The 17,501-nt window shown below is 34.3% G+C and overlaps 1 protein-coding gene across 2 annotated transcripts in view; it reads left to right on the plus strand.

The window, feature by feature from the left end:
- LAMA2 (laminin subunit alpha 2) overlaps window positions 1–17,501 on the plus strand; it is a 388,723-nt gene that overhangs the window by 116,514 nt on the left and 254,708 nt on the right. For both annotated transcript variants that reach the window (XM_084284185.1, XM_084284186.1), the window contains exon 4: window positions 1,233–1,475. In XM_084284185.1, the coding sequence (XP_084140311.1) occupies window positions 1,233–1,475 (243 nt within the window). The remainder of the gene's footprint in view (window positions 1–1,232; window positions 1,476–17,501) is intronic.

Consider the following 17,501-nt stretch of genomic DNA (forward strand, 5'->3'; position numbering starts at 1 on the left):
GAAGGGTTACTCTGGTACCTGAAGACAATTTTCCAGTTGTTTGGAAAAGGGAGGTGTCAGTATTTCATCCATGACATAGCCTTGCTTTAAAAGCCATAATTTTGCCATCTTAAGTGCGTATATTATATTTTTTAAGCACTTTATAGTTTAAGTGTGTCTTAAAATATGAATCTGCTGTATGATTGGCTTTTCTGATGGAAATAGCTGCTTCCTTTCCTTAGCTTTAGTTTTACCTCAGTAACATCTAGATGTTACTTGGCTTAAAAATAATAAGAATACTGTGTCACTAATGTACGTCATTCTGCAATTGTGAATGTATTGGTTGTGGCTTGCATTCCAGCAATAAGTAAACAGCAATAAGCCTTGATAAATCAATTGAAAGGGCAGGTGAAATGGACCATAATGAACACTGATTATGCGCTTGCATTCTGTTTATAGTGATATTTGATGTGTCTCTGTCCTGTAAAGCTTATTTATGGCCACTGTGCTGAGTCATGTGATTTAAACAAGAATGTTTTATAGAATAGTTTCAGTAGGATATGATTACCTTTCAATGGTTTAAACCAGTGTTTTTTCTTAATAGCAATGAAGTTTGGCAACTTGTGAACATTGCAGAAAGTATTTGTGTATAAATACACGAGCAGAAACAAAGTCATTTATTCAAATTGAAAATACTTGAACATAAGCTTTGCAAATGTCTGGTGAAAACTGCAGCTTAACAATCACTTATTAAGTTATGTGAAATTTAGAGTGCTTTTTAATTGTATTTGCGAAGTCTGTACTGGCCTAATGCCAGAAGATTTGGGCTGGGTGTTAGGAAAAGGTTGTTCACTGAGGGGACTGTTGGGCACTGGAACAGGCTTCCCAGGGATGTGGTCACAGCACTAAGCTGTGAGAAAATACACTCAGACACATGGTCTGATTTTCTGGTGGTCCTGTGTGGGGCCAGGATTTGGACTCAATGCTCCCTGTGGTCCCTTCCAACTCAGGATATTCTGTGATTCTAAGGTAACAAATATATATATATATATCAGAAATGTTAAAGGAGAGTTTATTTCTGTATTTGAAGAATTTTTATGGAATCTGAGGCCATATTGCATTTATAGGGAAAAAAATCGAACATTATCATATTTCCTCTTAGTTTGGAAGGTACTAAGAAATTGGAATAAGTTTAAAATCACATATTTATAGGTGTTTTAACATTTGGCTTTTTTTTTTTTCTTTTCTTCCAGATTTTCCAGATTGCATATGTTATTGTGAAAGCAGCTAACTCACCTCGACCTGGGAACTGGATATTAGAGCGTTCTCTGGATGGTGTAGACTATCAGCCATGGCAGTATTATGCTATCACAGACAGTGAGTGCCTGACACGTTACAACATTCATCCACGTCCTGGAACTCCATCCTATATAAAAGATGATGAAGTTATATGCACTTCTTATTATTCCAAGATCCATCCTCTGGAGAATGGGGAGGTAAGAGCAGATGTCACTCCATACACAGTAAACTGGAAGAAAAAAATATTTTGCTTAATTAGCAAATATGAGTCTTGAGTAGACAGAGTGGGTTGGCACGCTTGAAAAATGCAAAGGCGGTGTATTTGCAATTGTAAAATAAATAAATAAATAAATAAATGTTATTTTATGTGGTTCGTTATAAATGCTGGTTTGTTATATTAAATATATTAAATGTGGTTCGTTATGTATATACCTACCCTCTAATAAGCATATTCTACAAAGTAAATAAAGAGATACAAGAGTTATTAGGTAGAACTAGACAACTAGTTCTTAGGTAGTACTTAGACAACTTCAGATGCTTGAAACATGGGGAAAAATAATTGACCCAGTGAAGTTATTAGAAGATTTTTCTTCATGTTGCCATTTCAGTCCAAGTGAATAAGTTAGGATGTTAAATGCTAATAATTTTATTTAGAGTTTATTGTATTTAAAAGTTTGTAATTGACCCTCTGCCCTTGTCTATACCTATTCATTCTTCTATTGTGTCTCTTATTTCATTGTGAGTCCAGACACATGAATCATGAACCAGTCACTAGTTTTAACTGAGGGCATAGAAAATATGTGGTGGAGGGGAGAATGAGGAACTCTGGTTGTAAGGACTCTTACCAGGCAAATGTAACAAATGTACCAGAAAATGCAGACTCCTTGACCTCTTAAAATGTAGAGAAGGAAATCTATATGTACCAAATTCCAGCTGTATATTTCTTCGCAGTTTAATTTTTCGAACACTTGCTCTGCACAGGAGTTGGTGATTCAAGGAAATGACATGCATGTGTACTAGGTCCGAAGTATATATTTATTTACCGATTCTTTCATGTCTAATGATGTTCTGTGAAATTTTAGCCTCAATATTTATTCTTCTGGTGAATGTTCCATTTTTTTAATAGTTTATTTCCAAGTAAAGAAGTACAAACTTATTCTCTTTTATTCTTCTACCTGGAAAGCAACATTCAGATGCAAAACTGTTAATGCATATTATTTTTGAGTACCAGATATGGAAATGTGTACTTTATTTACATTCCCGGGGAGTTTATAATGCCAGGTGCAAAAGCAGGAAAAGAAAGTTTCAGTGTAAATATACTGATATACTTAGTATATTCTGATATACTTAAAAAAGTTTGAATCTAAAGTATACTTGTATAGACTATCAGACATGAAATCACTTGGACATCTATGAAAAGCCATCTCAAATACTTTGTGTGAATGCATAATTATATCATTTAAATGGGTATTTGTTCTTGTAAAATCTAGCAATAGCAGATAAAGTGATATTGTCAGAAACCGTGCATGCATAAGTGCTGTTTTCAAAATGTCTCCAATTGGATGCTTTTTGAGGGGAGAGCAGAACACGAGTGAGCAGTTTATTGCACGCGCCAAAATTTCATAGTTTCTTTAGGAGAATATTTCTGCAATAAAAATACAATGCCAAAGTAATTATTCCAATGTTGCAATTGATTTACATTGTTCAATTTCTTTGATTATCTGATTTTCTTGCAGTCAGGTATTGATTCCAGTAGTCTGCTGTCCTCTTGGTTAAACCAATGTCTCCTTGTGTTCTTCATTGGCTGAGTTCAAAAGCAAAGGGTCTCTATTCAGCATCTCTGTATATAGCCTTGACTGAAACATTGACTTGAGTCCTGTTGACTTGAGTGGAACTTAATTCCTATCTTAAATGGGAAATTAATCATTTTTAACTTGGTGTGATGTGCTGGAGTTGGTGTTCTGCCCTGAATATAGTAAAAATGGTGAGCATCTGATAAACAGTTTCTTTAAAAAGGAAGATTTGGAAGAAGGGAAGAATTCGTTTGTTCAATTCCACTCAGAAGAGTGAAAGTATTAAGTACTCTGTGAATACTCTATGAAAAGTGTATGATTTAAGCCTCCCTAATTTAATCTTACCTTGCACAGGTAATTATTAGTCTGAGATTTGGCCCTAAGACAGAAAAAGATAGAACTTTTTGAAATTAAAAGACTAAAACTTAATTTTTATAGCAACTGGAAGAGTATCATTCCAAACAAGTTAATCAGCTTGCATTTTAACTTTTTTTTTTTTTTTGTAAATTAAATAGTAATTTAATCTGTCTGAGTAGCTATAGACAGCCTTATAAAATACACTTTAACACAGAATAATTCTTTATCATGTTTAATCAAACATTTAGTATGAAAAATAATGCAGTTCATATCAATATCAGATTTACCTGCAGTTTTTTTGGAGGTGATATTTGCTTGGCTCCTGGTCTTTCAGTGGAACTACATTTGCTTATTCTTATTTTTATTTACACTTATTTTTGTCCCAGGCTAGGATTTCTGTTCTACCCATCAGGCTTATAAGATTTATAAGACTGACAGAATTATGAAATATACATTAAGTACCTTTTCTTTCTTTTCCTTCAAAAACATTGAGCTGTTTAGGCACACAATTCTGGTGTATACTCAGGAAACCTGATGAAGTTGCTTAGGTAAACAAACTGGTTCCAAAGCCAAATCTATGTCTAAGTTAGTGTCTTAAGTTAGGGGAAAAAAAAAAAAAACAAAAAAAAAACAGAATATGTCCGTTTTATGTGTACTTTCAATAGTGATTTACTAAATCACTGACATTTTAGTCAGTGATTGATTAGAGTATTTCCAGAAATATTTATTTTAAGCAAAATAATTTGGGCATTTAGTAATGTCAGCATTTACATGACAAATATTCACTTGTCCAATAGCATAAATAAACAACAAGAACAAAACAAAACAAACAAAAAATGTGATTTATTTTCAGATCAGTCTAAGCTGTTTACTTCTTTTAATTCATTACTTCTACAAGTTTACTTCTCTGTCACATGAATAAATAATCTGTAGACCAACAACTGTTTTCATAGAATGATTTTATAGAATACTTTCATGAATTAAGAGAAAATTGTGTGATGAAAGCTTCTGAATGGTGAGCACAACTGAGGCATTCTGAAATAGGGACATTTCTCCCAGAAGTGTATACTCAATTACAGAGGTGGTTAACATTGTATCTACACTGTTTAAAATCACCTTAAAATATACCTAAAAAATACCTTTTTTTTTTTTTTAAAAAAAAAAAAAAAAAAAAAAAGCTTTCTTCAGGCATATGTAGCTTTTGAATACTTTGTATAGGTTAGAACAAAATATTAGTTTGTTGTTTCTGTAGTATAAAGTAATTCTTTGTGCAAGCAGACATAGAAAGTTAAATCCAGTGAAGACAGACAGAAAAGGGTTTAATTTATTTGATACAACTGCAAGTGCCTTTATTAAGAAGTCAAGAAGAAAAATCTCTAATCTTCTGGAAAACATTGAATTTCTTAATAATAAGGTTTTCTGAAAGTATAAAATCCAAGAAGAGAATGTGAATTTAGTTTTTTCCTTATAAAAATCTTAATTGGAATAGCTAACTGACTAGTCCATATGAGTGTCATCATGTAGAGAAGTGCTGTCAGAAGTTTGTTTTTCAATAATTATAGTAATTATAGTTGCACAGTAGTTATGTGAACTTACAAGGAGAAGTCTTTCCATTTCTGTGGGTAGAATGTCAAAGGACATTTCTGCAGTTGGGTAAAGTTTACATTAAATAGAAGTTAAAAATACTGAGCATGATCTGCCAGTTTGGTAAGCAGATTTAATATGAAAACAAGGGATTATGAGAGTAGAAGCTGAATTGGTTGTAAATGAGGAATACAGAAAGGGAAAAATTCCTACAGCCAAAACATTTTTATTATTCAACTCTGAGCATGAATTTCTAACCTGATGTAGCTTGATATATGCACAATAGCATTTGACTTTTGTCCCTAAAATTGATATGTGACTTGCTTTTATTTAGTGCGTAGCAATTAATTCCACATTCTGGTGTCTGCTGTACAAAGAATCACCTCCTATTGTTTTGTTTTATTTTAGTTCCCACTGGTTTCCTCTGTAAAGCCCCAATTATTCTACTGGAATAAAAGTCTCATGAACTTCTGAGCAGTCAATCTATATTTACTTTCCTATTTATTTTTTTTTTCATTTTACAGATTTCTGTCATGTTATTACTTAAATAATCTCTTTTTCAAGATGAAGTGTCCTATCATAATATGTTGTTCTTCATATGGAAGGTATTCCATAAATTTCTTCATCTTCTTGTTATGTTCTGAACTTTTTACAGTAAGATTATGTTGACTTTGCAATGAGGAGACAGAATTTGAGGTGTGGGCAAACCACAGATTTATAGTGGCCTAATTGTGTTTTCTCCTTATATTTTCCTATAAACTTGCTTTTGACTTGTTTTGGATTGCGGCTGATCATTGTTGCTCACTGATGTCTAATGTTTTCTCTAGGAAAAAAAAAAACTCTATATAAACTGTCTACCACTTCTGCCTCACTGGCTTCCTTCCCATCTTCATGTGTTAAAATTTGTATGTTGTTTCCTTTCTCATAATGATCTTTCCATAGTTATTTATTTTACCTCTTCATGATCATATGATCATACATACTTCACCAGATCATATATACTTCCCCTCTTTTTTTTTTTTTTTTTTCTTCAAATCAATATTGTTTTCAATTTACTTCTTTACCTTATAATATTCTCTAGCAGTTACTCTTTTCTCACCTTTCCTACAGTTCTTAATGTACTAAGATGCCAAAGCAGTGAATGCAGTGCGGGTATTTGTATAGACAGATATAAGCATATTGTGCTGGCTAGATCAATTGAATGGACTGTGTTGTACCTCAAATGTGTTTAATATCTTTAGCATGATTCTACTGCCAGAGAAATTCCAGACATTAAATTGAACTGTCTTCTGTAAGAATATGTAAGAATGTGCTCATGTAGCTTTTGTGCAGGCCTTTTCTTAAGGTTGCTAAGACTTCCAAAGCATAAAACCTTAACCTTGTTTTGTCAAAAAATTCAGACCTAAGAAAGGCCATGTCTTTACAGTGGGAGTGGTAGTACTAACAGCTCATCTTAACAGACTTCTTAAGTGAAAACTTCACACAAAGATTCCTGGTCAGAGAGAATACCAGGTAGTGGATTCAGTTCAGCTTCCTCAGTTCCTTTTTTTCTTTCTTTTTCTTTTTTTTTTTTTTTTAATAACCGTAACTAGTGTTAAATGTAAAGTATTTGGCAGTATTTTCAGAAAGGTATTAACACTAATACATCGTGCTTGTAAGAGATTTCTGGGATGCCTAACTATTGATTAGTAGAACTGCATTATTATGCAGTATTAAAACTGCAGTATTGTTTCCCTATTCAGGAAGGTTCAAAATTAAAGACCAAAAGAAGTTGGCAAGTGTTTTCTGTGTCAACAACAGAGTGTAAGATTCTTTCTTTTTAGCAAGGAAGCTCTTCCTGCCTACTATATTGCCATAGCCAGCACTAAGACTAAAGCAGAGGACTAATGGAGGGCACAGGGTGGAAGTTATGGTGGGAGTTCAGTAACCTGCTTCCTTCTTTCTCCACAAATGAATCTTCTTGTCACCATTATTATAGTGGTGAGAATGATACTGCAATCAAGGTGATACTTGTGTTGCTCCTTCAAACACTTTACATCCTTCTTTTGTGATGGCAGCAAGGTAAATGTAAGGTCAAAATTTTAAATCTGCTTCTGTAGTTAATAAAGACTACGTGTATTCATTCATTAGTTTTTATTTTCTTTAGTCAAGTGGAAGTTCATAGCGTGTACTAAACACATAAATAGGATAAATAGAAACAAGAACCTTAGTAATAGTCGTTTGTTATTTTGTTCACTTGCCATACTAACTATTTGATTGCTGCTCCTCTGCCCCTTTTTATATACCTCTCTGTGCTGCATGTCTTAGCTCACTTTAACCTTCCCCCATGCCCTGGTAATTAGTGTCCTCTGGGCTAGTGTCAGACCAGCAATGCTGGGAACGCTGAACTCTGCTACTCTCCAATATTTTTCTTGCTACTTTTCTCCTCCTTATACCACATTGCTTGTCTCATTCACTATAGTCTCATTAATTCACAGAGAAGGAAGGGAAGAAAAAATGACTTGCAAATGAACTTCTAAGTGCAATTCTCCCTGTGGCCAGATTTAATCCTTTCTTACTAGGAGTCTGAGACTGTCAACACTAAGAGGGCAGAAGGTCAGAATTTTTGGAAGTGTGCAAGACTGAAATGTATTCAGTTGTAGACTGAAAATGTTGTGATTACTTTTTTTTTTTTCCTAATAAACAATTATATGATGCTACAGTGATTCAAAAAAAATTTGCACGTGTGGATAGCAGTATTGATGCTGCTTTTATAATTGTTGTTTTAAATTTGACCTGAGCACTCTAATCTGTATTCAGCATCTTGTCTTTATTTTGGAATAACAATCTAGATTATGAATTGACTGTTCCCATTGAATTACAGTGGAAGGGTTTTGTTTTGTTTTTTAAATAAGATGAGATGTAGAACAGACACCCATATTGTAAAATAATAATAATAATTTAAAAGATAAATAGCAGAAATCAAAAGAAAGGTTCAGCTGGTAAAGATTTTATCAGATACTATCCTTGCATCCAAGAATGTGCTCTGCTTTTCAGGTTTTTAGCAGACTGAGTCAGGCTATCTACCCAGTTGGCATTGCTTCATTTTATAAAAAATAATCAATGGGGTTTTCTCTGGAACTGTCCCCATCAGTTTACAATCATTCTCATCTTCTTCCTTTTATGTCTTACATACACAATTAGTATTTTTTTAGTGATTAGTAATGGGGACAGACAACAGAATCCTTAGATTATGGGTGCTTCTTCTTAAAGATCTTTTCTAAGATCTACTAAGATTTTAATAAAGATCTTTGGATCGGTTTTCTTGGTGAAGGCTTTCTAATTTAATTCAGTTCCACCACTTCACTCATTAAATGCTTACTGCTTAATGTTTTGGATCACACCATACTTTGTTCCCCCCTGTTGGCCTTCATTTATAGTTTACTTCCCTGCCACACACACACCTTCTAGCTACAGCAGATTCAGGAAGACTTACGGTCAAGCTGTGGATTTGGTATCACCTTGTTGTGTATGATTAGTCTCAAAGAAATATGTTACATTTGTATGATGTGAGTTTCCTTTTTTGTGTGCTATGGAAGTATAACTTAGCCTAAAACTTATTCATGGAATATGGATTTTCTTCAAGGACTCTGGCATATAAACTTTCAGTTTTCAAAAATGGAAATTAGAACAATCATGAAGGAAACAGTTTACAAAAGAAGGAAGACAGTTTTGAGGTTTAAACAGAGATCCACATCTAGTTAATTTATTGATTTTTTTGTGTGTGTGTGTGTGTGTGTGTGTGTGTGCATGTCTTTCTTCATTTGATTGAGTAAAATTAAACACGAGCAGCTCATCCGGGGGGGGAGGGGGGGGGGGGGGGGGGGAAGATATTTAACAAATGATTGCAAAACCAATTGGTAAATTTTACATATTCCAATGCTATGTTGCCTCACTAATGTAAAACTATTGATTAACACTTCCTGATTTTCTTTCATTTACTTTCATAGATATTACTTTCATAGATATTACTTTCATAGATATGTAATAGGAAATAACAGATGAGGCATTTGTCGTACATGTGCAATACTATTGGAAATTTTTGGAAACATTTAGAATTTGATTTAAGACAAATGTAAATGATTTTATTATGCATGATGAAAACAGTCTTTGTTCAAATATTGTACAACTAATCTAGAAAGTCAGTAATTTAATTACATTATAGCAGTATGTGCTGTTAATGTTTACCTGAGAAAAGGAAAACTAGTAAATTTTTTAGATTGATAGTTTCTACTGAACTTGAATTTCTGATATTTAGTATTATAGAAAACAGAGTGGATATAAAATGTATAATGTACTTTTAAATTATGCACCAGAGAGGAAACAACTGTTGAAGCTATTTATAAGTAGCACAATCTGTCATTATTTTAAAAACAAGAGGAAGGATATTTACTGGTGCATCTCTGTTGGCGAAGTTGGAATAAAGATTTCTTTTGTGTTGTTAGTCAGACAGTCCACTGTCCCTGAGCAGAAGCTCATATCATAACTTCCATGATTTCTGGAAAAATAGAAAAAATGATTAATCATATGAATCATAAAACTTAAAAAGCAATAAAGTGACAGTATGTAAAGTACATACTCTACACAACAGTCTTTCAAATTGATAAGATGATTTACCTTTCTTGTTCTTCAGCATCCTTCACTTATTGATTGTAATTCTTATTGAACTGAGATGAGTTACTCATCTTTACACAGATCTATGCTAGTTTTTCTATATCATGTCAGGAGAACTGGTGTCTGTACATGTAGTTTTCTAATTCAGCACATGATTTTAGTGTTACAAAGGGAAGTGATATGTGTAAGTCATGGTATTTGCTTGTACTGACCCAAATATGCCTTCTTTTGGGGCCTGATAGCTGATTTTTGGACAGTAGTAGATTTCATTCCAGTAGAGAAACATTGTGTATTTGGTAACACAGTGATTTTTTTTTTCCTCCTATTGTGCTTGATGGGGGAAATGAAGATCCTCAGCAGATGGTTATCTTGGGGGTGGGGGAACTTTTACTTGAAGACCTTTCCCACACAGCTGAAATACTTTATAGAAAAATTTTCTTACGTGAAACACAATGTGTAATCACTTTCCACTAAGAGGTAAAACCCCAATCATTTATTTACTTTGTCTATTGCAATTTGTGTAGGATTATTCCTGATATGAGGAAAATACGACACCACTTTCTGAGTGGTTTTCGTTTCTTAGTTTTGAGTAATTGCTACCAGTCGTGGATAGTTACTGGGAGGAAGAATATATATATAATAGCTTAATTCTCATTTTAAATCAGTTTGGTGGCCAAAGGCATAGAAGGGTTTACAGACTTGGTAAAGATGATAAGCAGCTGAAAGATGCAGAAATTAGACAGAAAAAGCAGTAAAAGTTACAAGGTAATTTAAAGCCAGGGAGTAGGAGAAATTTAGTGAGTGTCTGTGGTTCAAATAATAAAACCTTTATTATCAAAAAAGAGTATGATTTTTTAAAAGATAAGATTAATTAAAATCCATGCAGACTACATGGAGAAGTAATTTTGATCAATAAAATATCACCGAAATACAGACATACAAATAGGCCAGCCTAAGGCCAAACATTGGTATGCTCACATTGGTATGTGAGCGCTAAGGAGGTTGTGTAAAAGAAAATTAAACCAAACAGTATAGTTCACCCAGAGTTTTCATTTTAAATGGAGGTATCACAATAAATTGATAGAAGGGAAATTAGTAACTGAGATGCTGTAATATCAGTGTACAAATGCTTTGAATAAAGTCCAGAAGCTAGATAAGGATGGGGAAAGCACAGAGCCGATTTGGGTGAGTAGACAAATTGTATCAGAATCAACACTGTAACTGACAGAACTGATATTTCAAGTTTAAATAAAAAAGTTAGGACTGCACTACCACATAACCAAGGCTAAGGAGGCTGTGAAGGCAAACATGAAGGCGAACATAAAGACTGCTAGCTTCCCAGAGGCAGGTAAACTGTCACAATGGAGTAGAAGCTGATTTTTGAGTGATCTTAAATGTTCCTACAAGAAGCAGTCTATTTGGTGTATTTATAATAAAGGAAATAACTCAAAATTTTGTGAGAAGAGTGCAAGGTAGGGTGGTTCAAAATGCTGTTATTTAAAGACTGTTCTGTGAAATGGCTGTAGTATTCTCACTATTTTATTTCCTCCTAAAAATATTTGAAAATACAGCCAATACATCTCTAAAGATGAAATTGTATTTTATATGTTTCTTCTTAAACAATTAAGAGTTTATGCATGATACTTATTGAGAAAAAATCCTAGATTATGCAAATAAGGTGCCAGGATAAAATACCAGAGTATGCAATAGGCATTACAAAGCAAGAAACATCATATACAAAATCTTGTTCTAGCAAGGAAAGTAAGATTTTGGCAAATCAACCTAAATTCACAGCAATGCATGCAAAATTGAAAGAGAAACAAAACACTGCCACCCCATACCAAGAAAATGACTGTGTGAAGTGCCTAACGAACAAGATGAGAAGCTTTTTCAAGTTCATCAAAATATTAAAGCTGAGAGGCAACTGAGGTATAATAGGAGTGTCAAGGACAGTAAGTCTATTGTAGGTGAAAGCATTGGAATGGGTTGCCCAGGGAGATGGTGGAGTCACCATCCCTGGGGGTGTTTAAGGGAAGGTTGGATGTGGTACTTCGTCATGGTTTAGTGGGTGATATTGGTAGTAGGGGAATGATTGGACCAGATGACCTTGGAGGTCTTTTCCAACCTTCATGATTCTATGATTCTATGAATTCTGTTCCTTGAAATCCCTAAAGACTTAAAGAAGTAGTCACAGTAGAGTGTCTCTTTGTTTTAGAAAATGTTGGACAAGCTTCTGAAGGAAGAACAAATTTAAAAACAATTAATAAAGTCAATACTACTAAATCACCAAGTCTAGACAGTTTTTTGGTCAAAGGTTCAAAAGAAAGGTACCAAAGGTGCTAAATGAATTAATTACTTGTGTGGTCAGCCTTGCTTGTGTTGCTCAGCCATAACAGAGAAATGGTAAGGTGGAACCAGATTTTCAAAAGTGTTCCAGAGTGAATCTGGAAATGTGCAGACTTCTAAGTCTTATTTCTATGCCAGGTAAACTAATAGAAGCATAATAGATAAAAATTTATCAGGTACATGTATAAATGTGACATGGAGAAGAGTCAGCATTGTTGCTTGGAGCAACTAATCAGAAAACACAGAACTCACTTCCAAATCTATTGAATTGCTTGAAATGAATCAACAGGTATGTAGGTAAGTGATTTTGCCTCTTCCAAGACCAATGACCAATTCAGTGGCTGTTAACAAGGTCATTTATCAAAACTGCAAAGAAATCATAAGCTAGGACACCTCTTCCTGATTGCTCATCATTTAAATATGGGAAATAAAGGTGTAAATGTTCACCTGAAGAAAGGTAACAGTGCAGTCAGTCTATTCATAAATAATCTGAAAGTGACCTAATTAGGTGAACTAGGTTTTCAGATATATAATTACAGGAATAATTACATTTTAATTTGACTGCAGAGAGCTGCTGCAGGATCTGGATGATTGTGATTAATATCAAGTAAAATGCAGTATTGATAAATGCAAAGTGCTCTGTATGTAAGAACAAATAACTGCTTGCATGTACACGTTGAGGGGTTTTCTGTGGTTACTACCACTTAGAAAAGAGATCTTTTGTGGAACATTCTCCACAAATCAATTCAACACCCACTTGTCTTCAAAATCAAAATAAAACATTATGTTTCAAGAAAAAAATCACCCTGTGCAAAGCAGAAAAAATTGTAACAAACAGCATTCTACACATCCTATTCTGTATGCTCATTTTGTGAATATTGTGAGTGATTCCCATTTCACCACTCTAAAAAAAAAAAATCTAGTAAAAAAAAAAATAGCACAGAAAAAAAGATCAGAGTAGGGGAACAAGTATGTGAGAAGTTATTAAATCAACAATGATACTTTAGACATGAAATGGTCAGAAACCTTTTCATAAGAAACAATGCACCAGTTTTTGCACAGAATGTACTAAGCCATGGAGTCAAGAGTGCCCAAAGTATAAATGGGATCAAAATCTGTTAAATAGTTTCATGGGAATTAAGTTCATTAAGCAGTCTTAAAAATTCAGTTATAAGCTCCAGTTTAAGAGGTGTTAAGGCTACAGGTTGTCAAAATATAAGAAAGGTATATGACAAGCAAACAGACTTAAAGTAGAATTATTTTCCAAAGCATCCCTACTGGCTGCTATTAGAGACAGAAAATTGACTAGTGATGCATTTGGTGTAATGTTCTCTGGTTGTTTTAATGTTTTGGGTCTGGTGTTGGTGTGGCAACAAGTGACTAAGTGGGGAAAAAATGATATTTTTCAGATATCATTTATTGAAAATCTGGATAGTCAGCTGAATATGAGCCAGCAGTGTGCTCAGGTGGCCAAGAAGGCCAACAGCATCCTGGCTTGTATAAGAAGCAGTGTTAGGGAGGTGATCGTCCCCCTGTACTCAGCTCTGGTGAGGCTGCACCTCGAGTACTGTGTTCAGTTTTGGGCCCCTCGCTACAAGAAGGACATTGAGGTGCTTGAGCGGGTCCAGAGAAGGGCGATGAAGCTGGTGAGGGGCCTGGAGAACAAGTTTTACGAGGAGCGGCTGAGGGAGCTGGGCTTGTTCAGCCTGGAGAAGAGGAGGCTCAGGGGCGACCTTATCGCTCTCTATAGGTACCTTAAAGGAGGCTGTAGCGAGGTGGGGGTTGGTCTGTTCTCCCACGTGCCTGGTGACAGGACGAGGGGGAATGGGCTTAAGTTGAGCCAGGGGAGTTTTAGGTTAGATGTTAGGAAGAACTTCTTTACTGAAAGGGTTGTGAGGCACTGGAACAGGCTGCCCAGGGAAGTGGTGGAGTCACCATCCCTGGAAGTCTTCAAAAGACGTTTAGATGTAGAGCTTAGGGATATGGTTTAGTGGGGACTGCTAGCGTTAGGTCAGAGGTTGGACTCGATGATCTTGAGGTCTCTTCCAACCTAGAAATTCTGTGATTCTGTGATTCCGTGAAAATATAAATAGTAGAGAGTTTGACAACTTTAGTTTTTGTGTCAAAAGTAAGCAATAGTATTTTTGTAACTTTACAAAAATTATCCATAGGAGAAATGAAGAAAAAAATAAATTGTTTTCATGTACACAATCCATCTCTTGTATTTCACAGAAGATTCATGATATTCCTGGCCTTTTCTATTTGTTCTCTGCTATCTGCTGCTTAGGAATATGCATTTCTTTTCTCTTAGTTTTTCTTACATTAGCTCCTGTAAAATATTTCCAGGTTTGAAAAGATCAGTTTCGAAGTTGGAGAGGGATCAAAGTTTCTTATTCTACACCTGAATGTCAGATTTCTTCTTTCTTTTTAAAACATTATAAATGCTTTTAAAGGCACTGAATTATTACCATTCAAAGGGATACCATTTGTTTTTCAAAAGTGTGTGTTCCAAATGATATGACACAGCTTTTGGTACAATTTAGACTCCAACACAATACAGTAGTTGTAACGGACTTTACAAGATATGGGTCTGTAATGCAAAAATCCAAAAGAGTTTAGTTTAAATTTCTCCAATCCAAAAGTCTTCAGAATTGTAGTCTGAAACAAGAATGCTGGAGTAATATAAAACATATTGCTGAAGTTTATTTAATGATAACATTCAGAAGCAGATGTACTTGCTTACTGGTTTTAACAGCATTATTTTTGTATCCTGAAACCCTTGCCCTTCATTCAGGAACAGATTAAATCCTCACATTCTCACTCTTTTACATCAGTGGTTGTGTTTGGCAGCCCTTTGCAACTGCTTACATCTGGACAAGTTTCTGTGGTTTGCTTCTGATTATAATTTGTCTGTAGTTCCACAATACACCCCACAGTACACCTAATTCAGGAAAGATTCTAGTGGAAAGTGCCATGAGTTTTTATGACAATCATATAATTAATAAGGGAAATCATAATATCTTGGTAGGAAAGTTTTGTTGTTTTTGCTTTTCTTATTGTTTGTTTTGGCATAGTTAGTCCTTCAGTTAGCTTTTTGGGTCAGTATGTTTTTAATCAAAATATTCAGGAAAACATAATTTTCTTGTTCTAGTCATTTATTTAGAACTACTTGCATCATTCATGGTCATTGTTCAAAAGAACGGTATTGCTTTCAAAATAATAATGGAAAAATGGCCTCTTAAGATAATGTACCATCTTTCTTTAGTCTTTTTTTTCTTTTTTTTTTTTGTTAATATGTGTTTGACAGACCTCTATATTTTATCCTTTAAGCAGAAAGGTGGTAGTGGTTAATTCAGCACTACCAGTGTGTGTCACCTCTGCTTGATCAGAATCTGAACTAACATAATTTTCAGAATTGCACTGTACCTGGAGTTGCCATTGGCATCCACATTTTATTTTCTTATTTTCTTTTTTTTTTTTTTCTTTTTTCTTATTTTGCTCCTAGTCTTCCTGCTTAACAGCAACTAGGTTAGGCAGTAGCTCTGTGTTGCTGACAAAATGAAAAATGGAATGACACTGGTCATAACACGTTTTCAGCTATCAGAGGTCAGATCATTGTTGTATATGGTGAAACTTAAAACAGCTATTGTTTGTTGATTTAAAATCATATGTCACATGTGGCAATGTGTTAAAGAACCTATAACAAAATGCTGATCTACCTGGTCATAGATAACTTAAAAATACTAGTTCAGTATTTTTTGTCTTTGAGAATGTTCCTGAAGAGCCAAGCCTTTACGTTTTTCTGCATGCAAACTTGTTAGTTATTAATAAGCATATAATACCTCTTTAATGTATTAAGAGATGGAGTTTCATTTACAAGTACACTTTGAAAAGCCAGTAACACATTGCTGTGTTACATTATTCCTGGCCTCGCATTGTATTGCCTGAATCCCTTATGGACTGCGGTATGCCTAGCTGTTGCTGAAACTATAGCATGGTGCAGTGTTTCCCCTTAGTTAAGAAAATAAAATAAAAACTGGAAATGACAAATATACTCTCAGGATAATCAAATTGCTTATTATTCTGTGATTTATTAATAACTATTGTTCTGACAATGAGCAGTCTGTTTAAAAGTATGCAAGCTGATGTCTGTGACAAATTATTTCTTGTCCAAAAATGACAAGCCTGAGAATTACAGAAACTGTACAAAAGCAGTGGCTAGAATAAGCAATATAAGTTTCAGGTGAAATTGGAAACAGGAAAATGACAAAAGCTAGTTAATCAGAAATGAGGAGATGAAGTCCTATTTAGCCTAAGCTGTAGGGTATAGTTGTCAATGACACAATAGTATTTGCTAAATAGTTCGTTAAGCTGACATTTGCCTGTATTCTTTGGGGGAATGAGTTAGTTGAGATAGAGTCTGACATGCATAGCCCTTGACATTTTAATGCGTGCTTAAGCACTGCATTTAAAGCAGCTCTTGTACTCATTAGCTAGTCGCAGAATGGAGTTGTGCTTTCACTTACTAAACTATTAATTTATTAAGATTGTGAGATACTTATTAGAACTACAACAAACCTTGCCAAATACATTATTTTCTCATATACAATTATCATATATATATTTATGTAGAAAAATTGAATGATGAGTTTATGATGTACATACATATGATGTACATACGTGCTTCTACTATTCCAGTTTTGAAACCGGCTCTAATGATAAGCTAGTGCTTGCACTGAGAAAACTCACAGAATTTTTATCTTTAGTGTTTAGATATAAGATGTCAAGAGATTAATTAATCAACAGTAATATTAAATCTACTGCAAATGAGCCATTTGCAACAGATAATTAAAGCCAGTATTAGATAGGAAAATTATGAGAGCTACTGAATCACCTGTGGAAAAAATGATGTTCTGTATTGTCCATCTTCATATTAATGTGCTTGCATAACTTGAATGTAAATCTTAGAGTACTATACTCATTAAATAATTTTAAGACTGACATATCTGTCTTCTCTGCTGCTGATTATCATGTAGCAAGTCTTTTTTATGCAGGACAGAAGCTTTTCTCTCCTTTATGCTGCTGTCTGAGATATTTTAGTGAGAAATTGACCTTTTTGGAAAATGTTTTAGGTTCAGAGCACTGCCTTACACAGAAAATTAGGCTTGAAGCCCACAATCTTGATATGATGGCCAAAATAAGCTATGAGTAGTTAAAGTGAATTCTTTATCTTTTCTAGCCAAAAATCATCATGAAATACTGGTGTTCCTGCTCCATCTTTGTGACAAATGACACTAAGTAGCCTTCATGTATTATGAGAGAATTATATCTTCTAATTTATTGAACGTTCAGCACAATATGCATCAGTGAAAAGCATACTGGTTAGTGATGTGGTTTTCTTGAAAGGAAAGTGAACATAACTCTGTGCCACATAGCCAAACAGCTGTTTTTTTTTGTTTGTTTGTTTGTTTGTTTTGTTTTGTTTTGTTT

Source organism: Netta rufina (genome assembly GCF_964035555.1).
Source record: "Netta rufina genome assembly, chromosome: 3".
Lineage (NCBI taxonomy): Eukaryota > Metazoa > Chordata > Aves > Anseriformes > Anatidae > Netta > Netta rufina.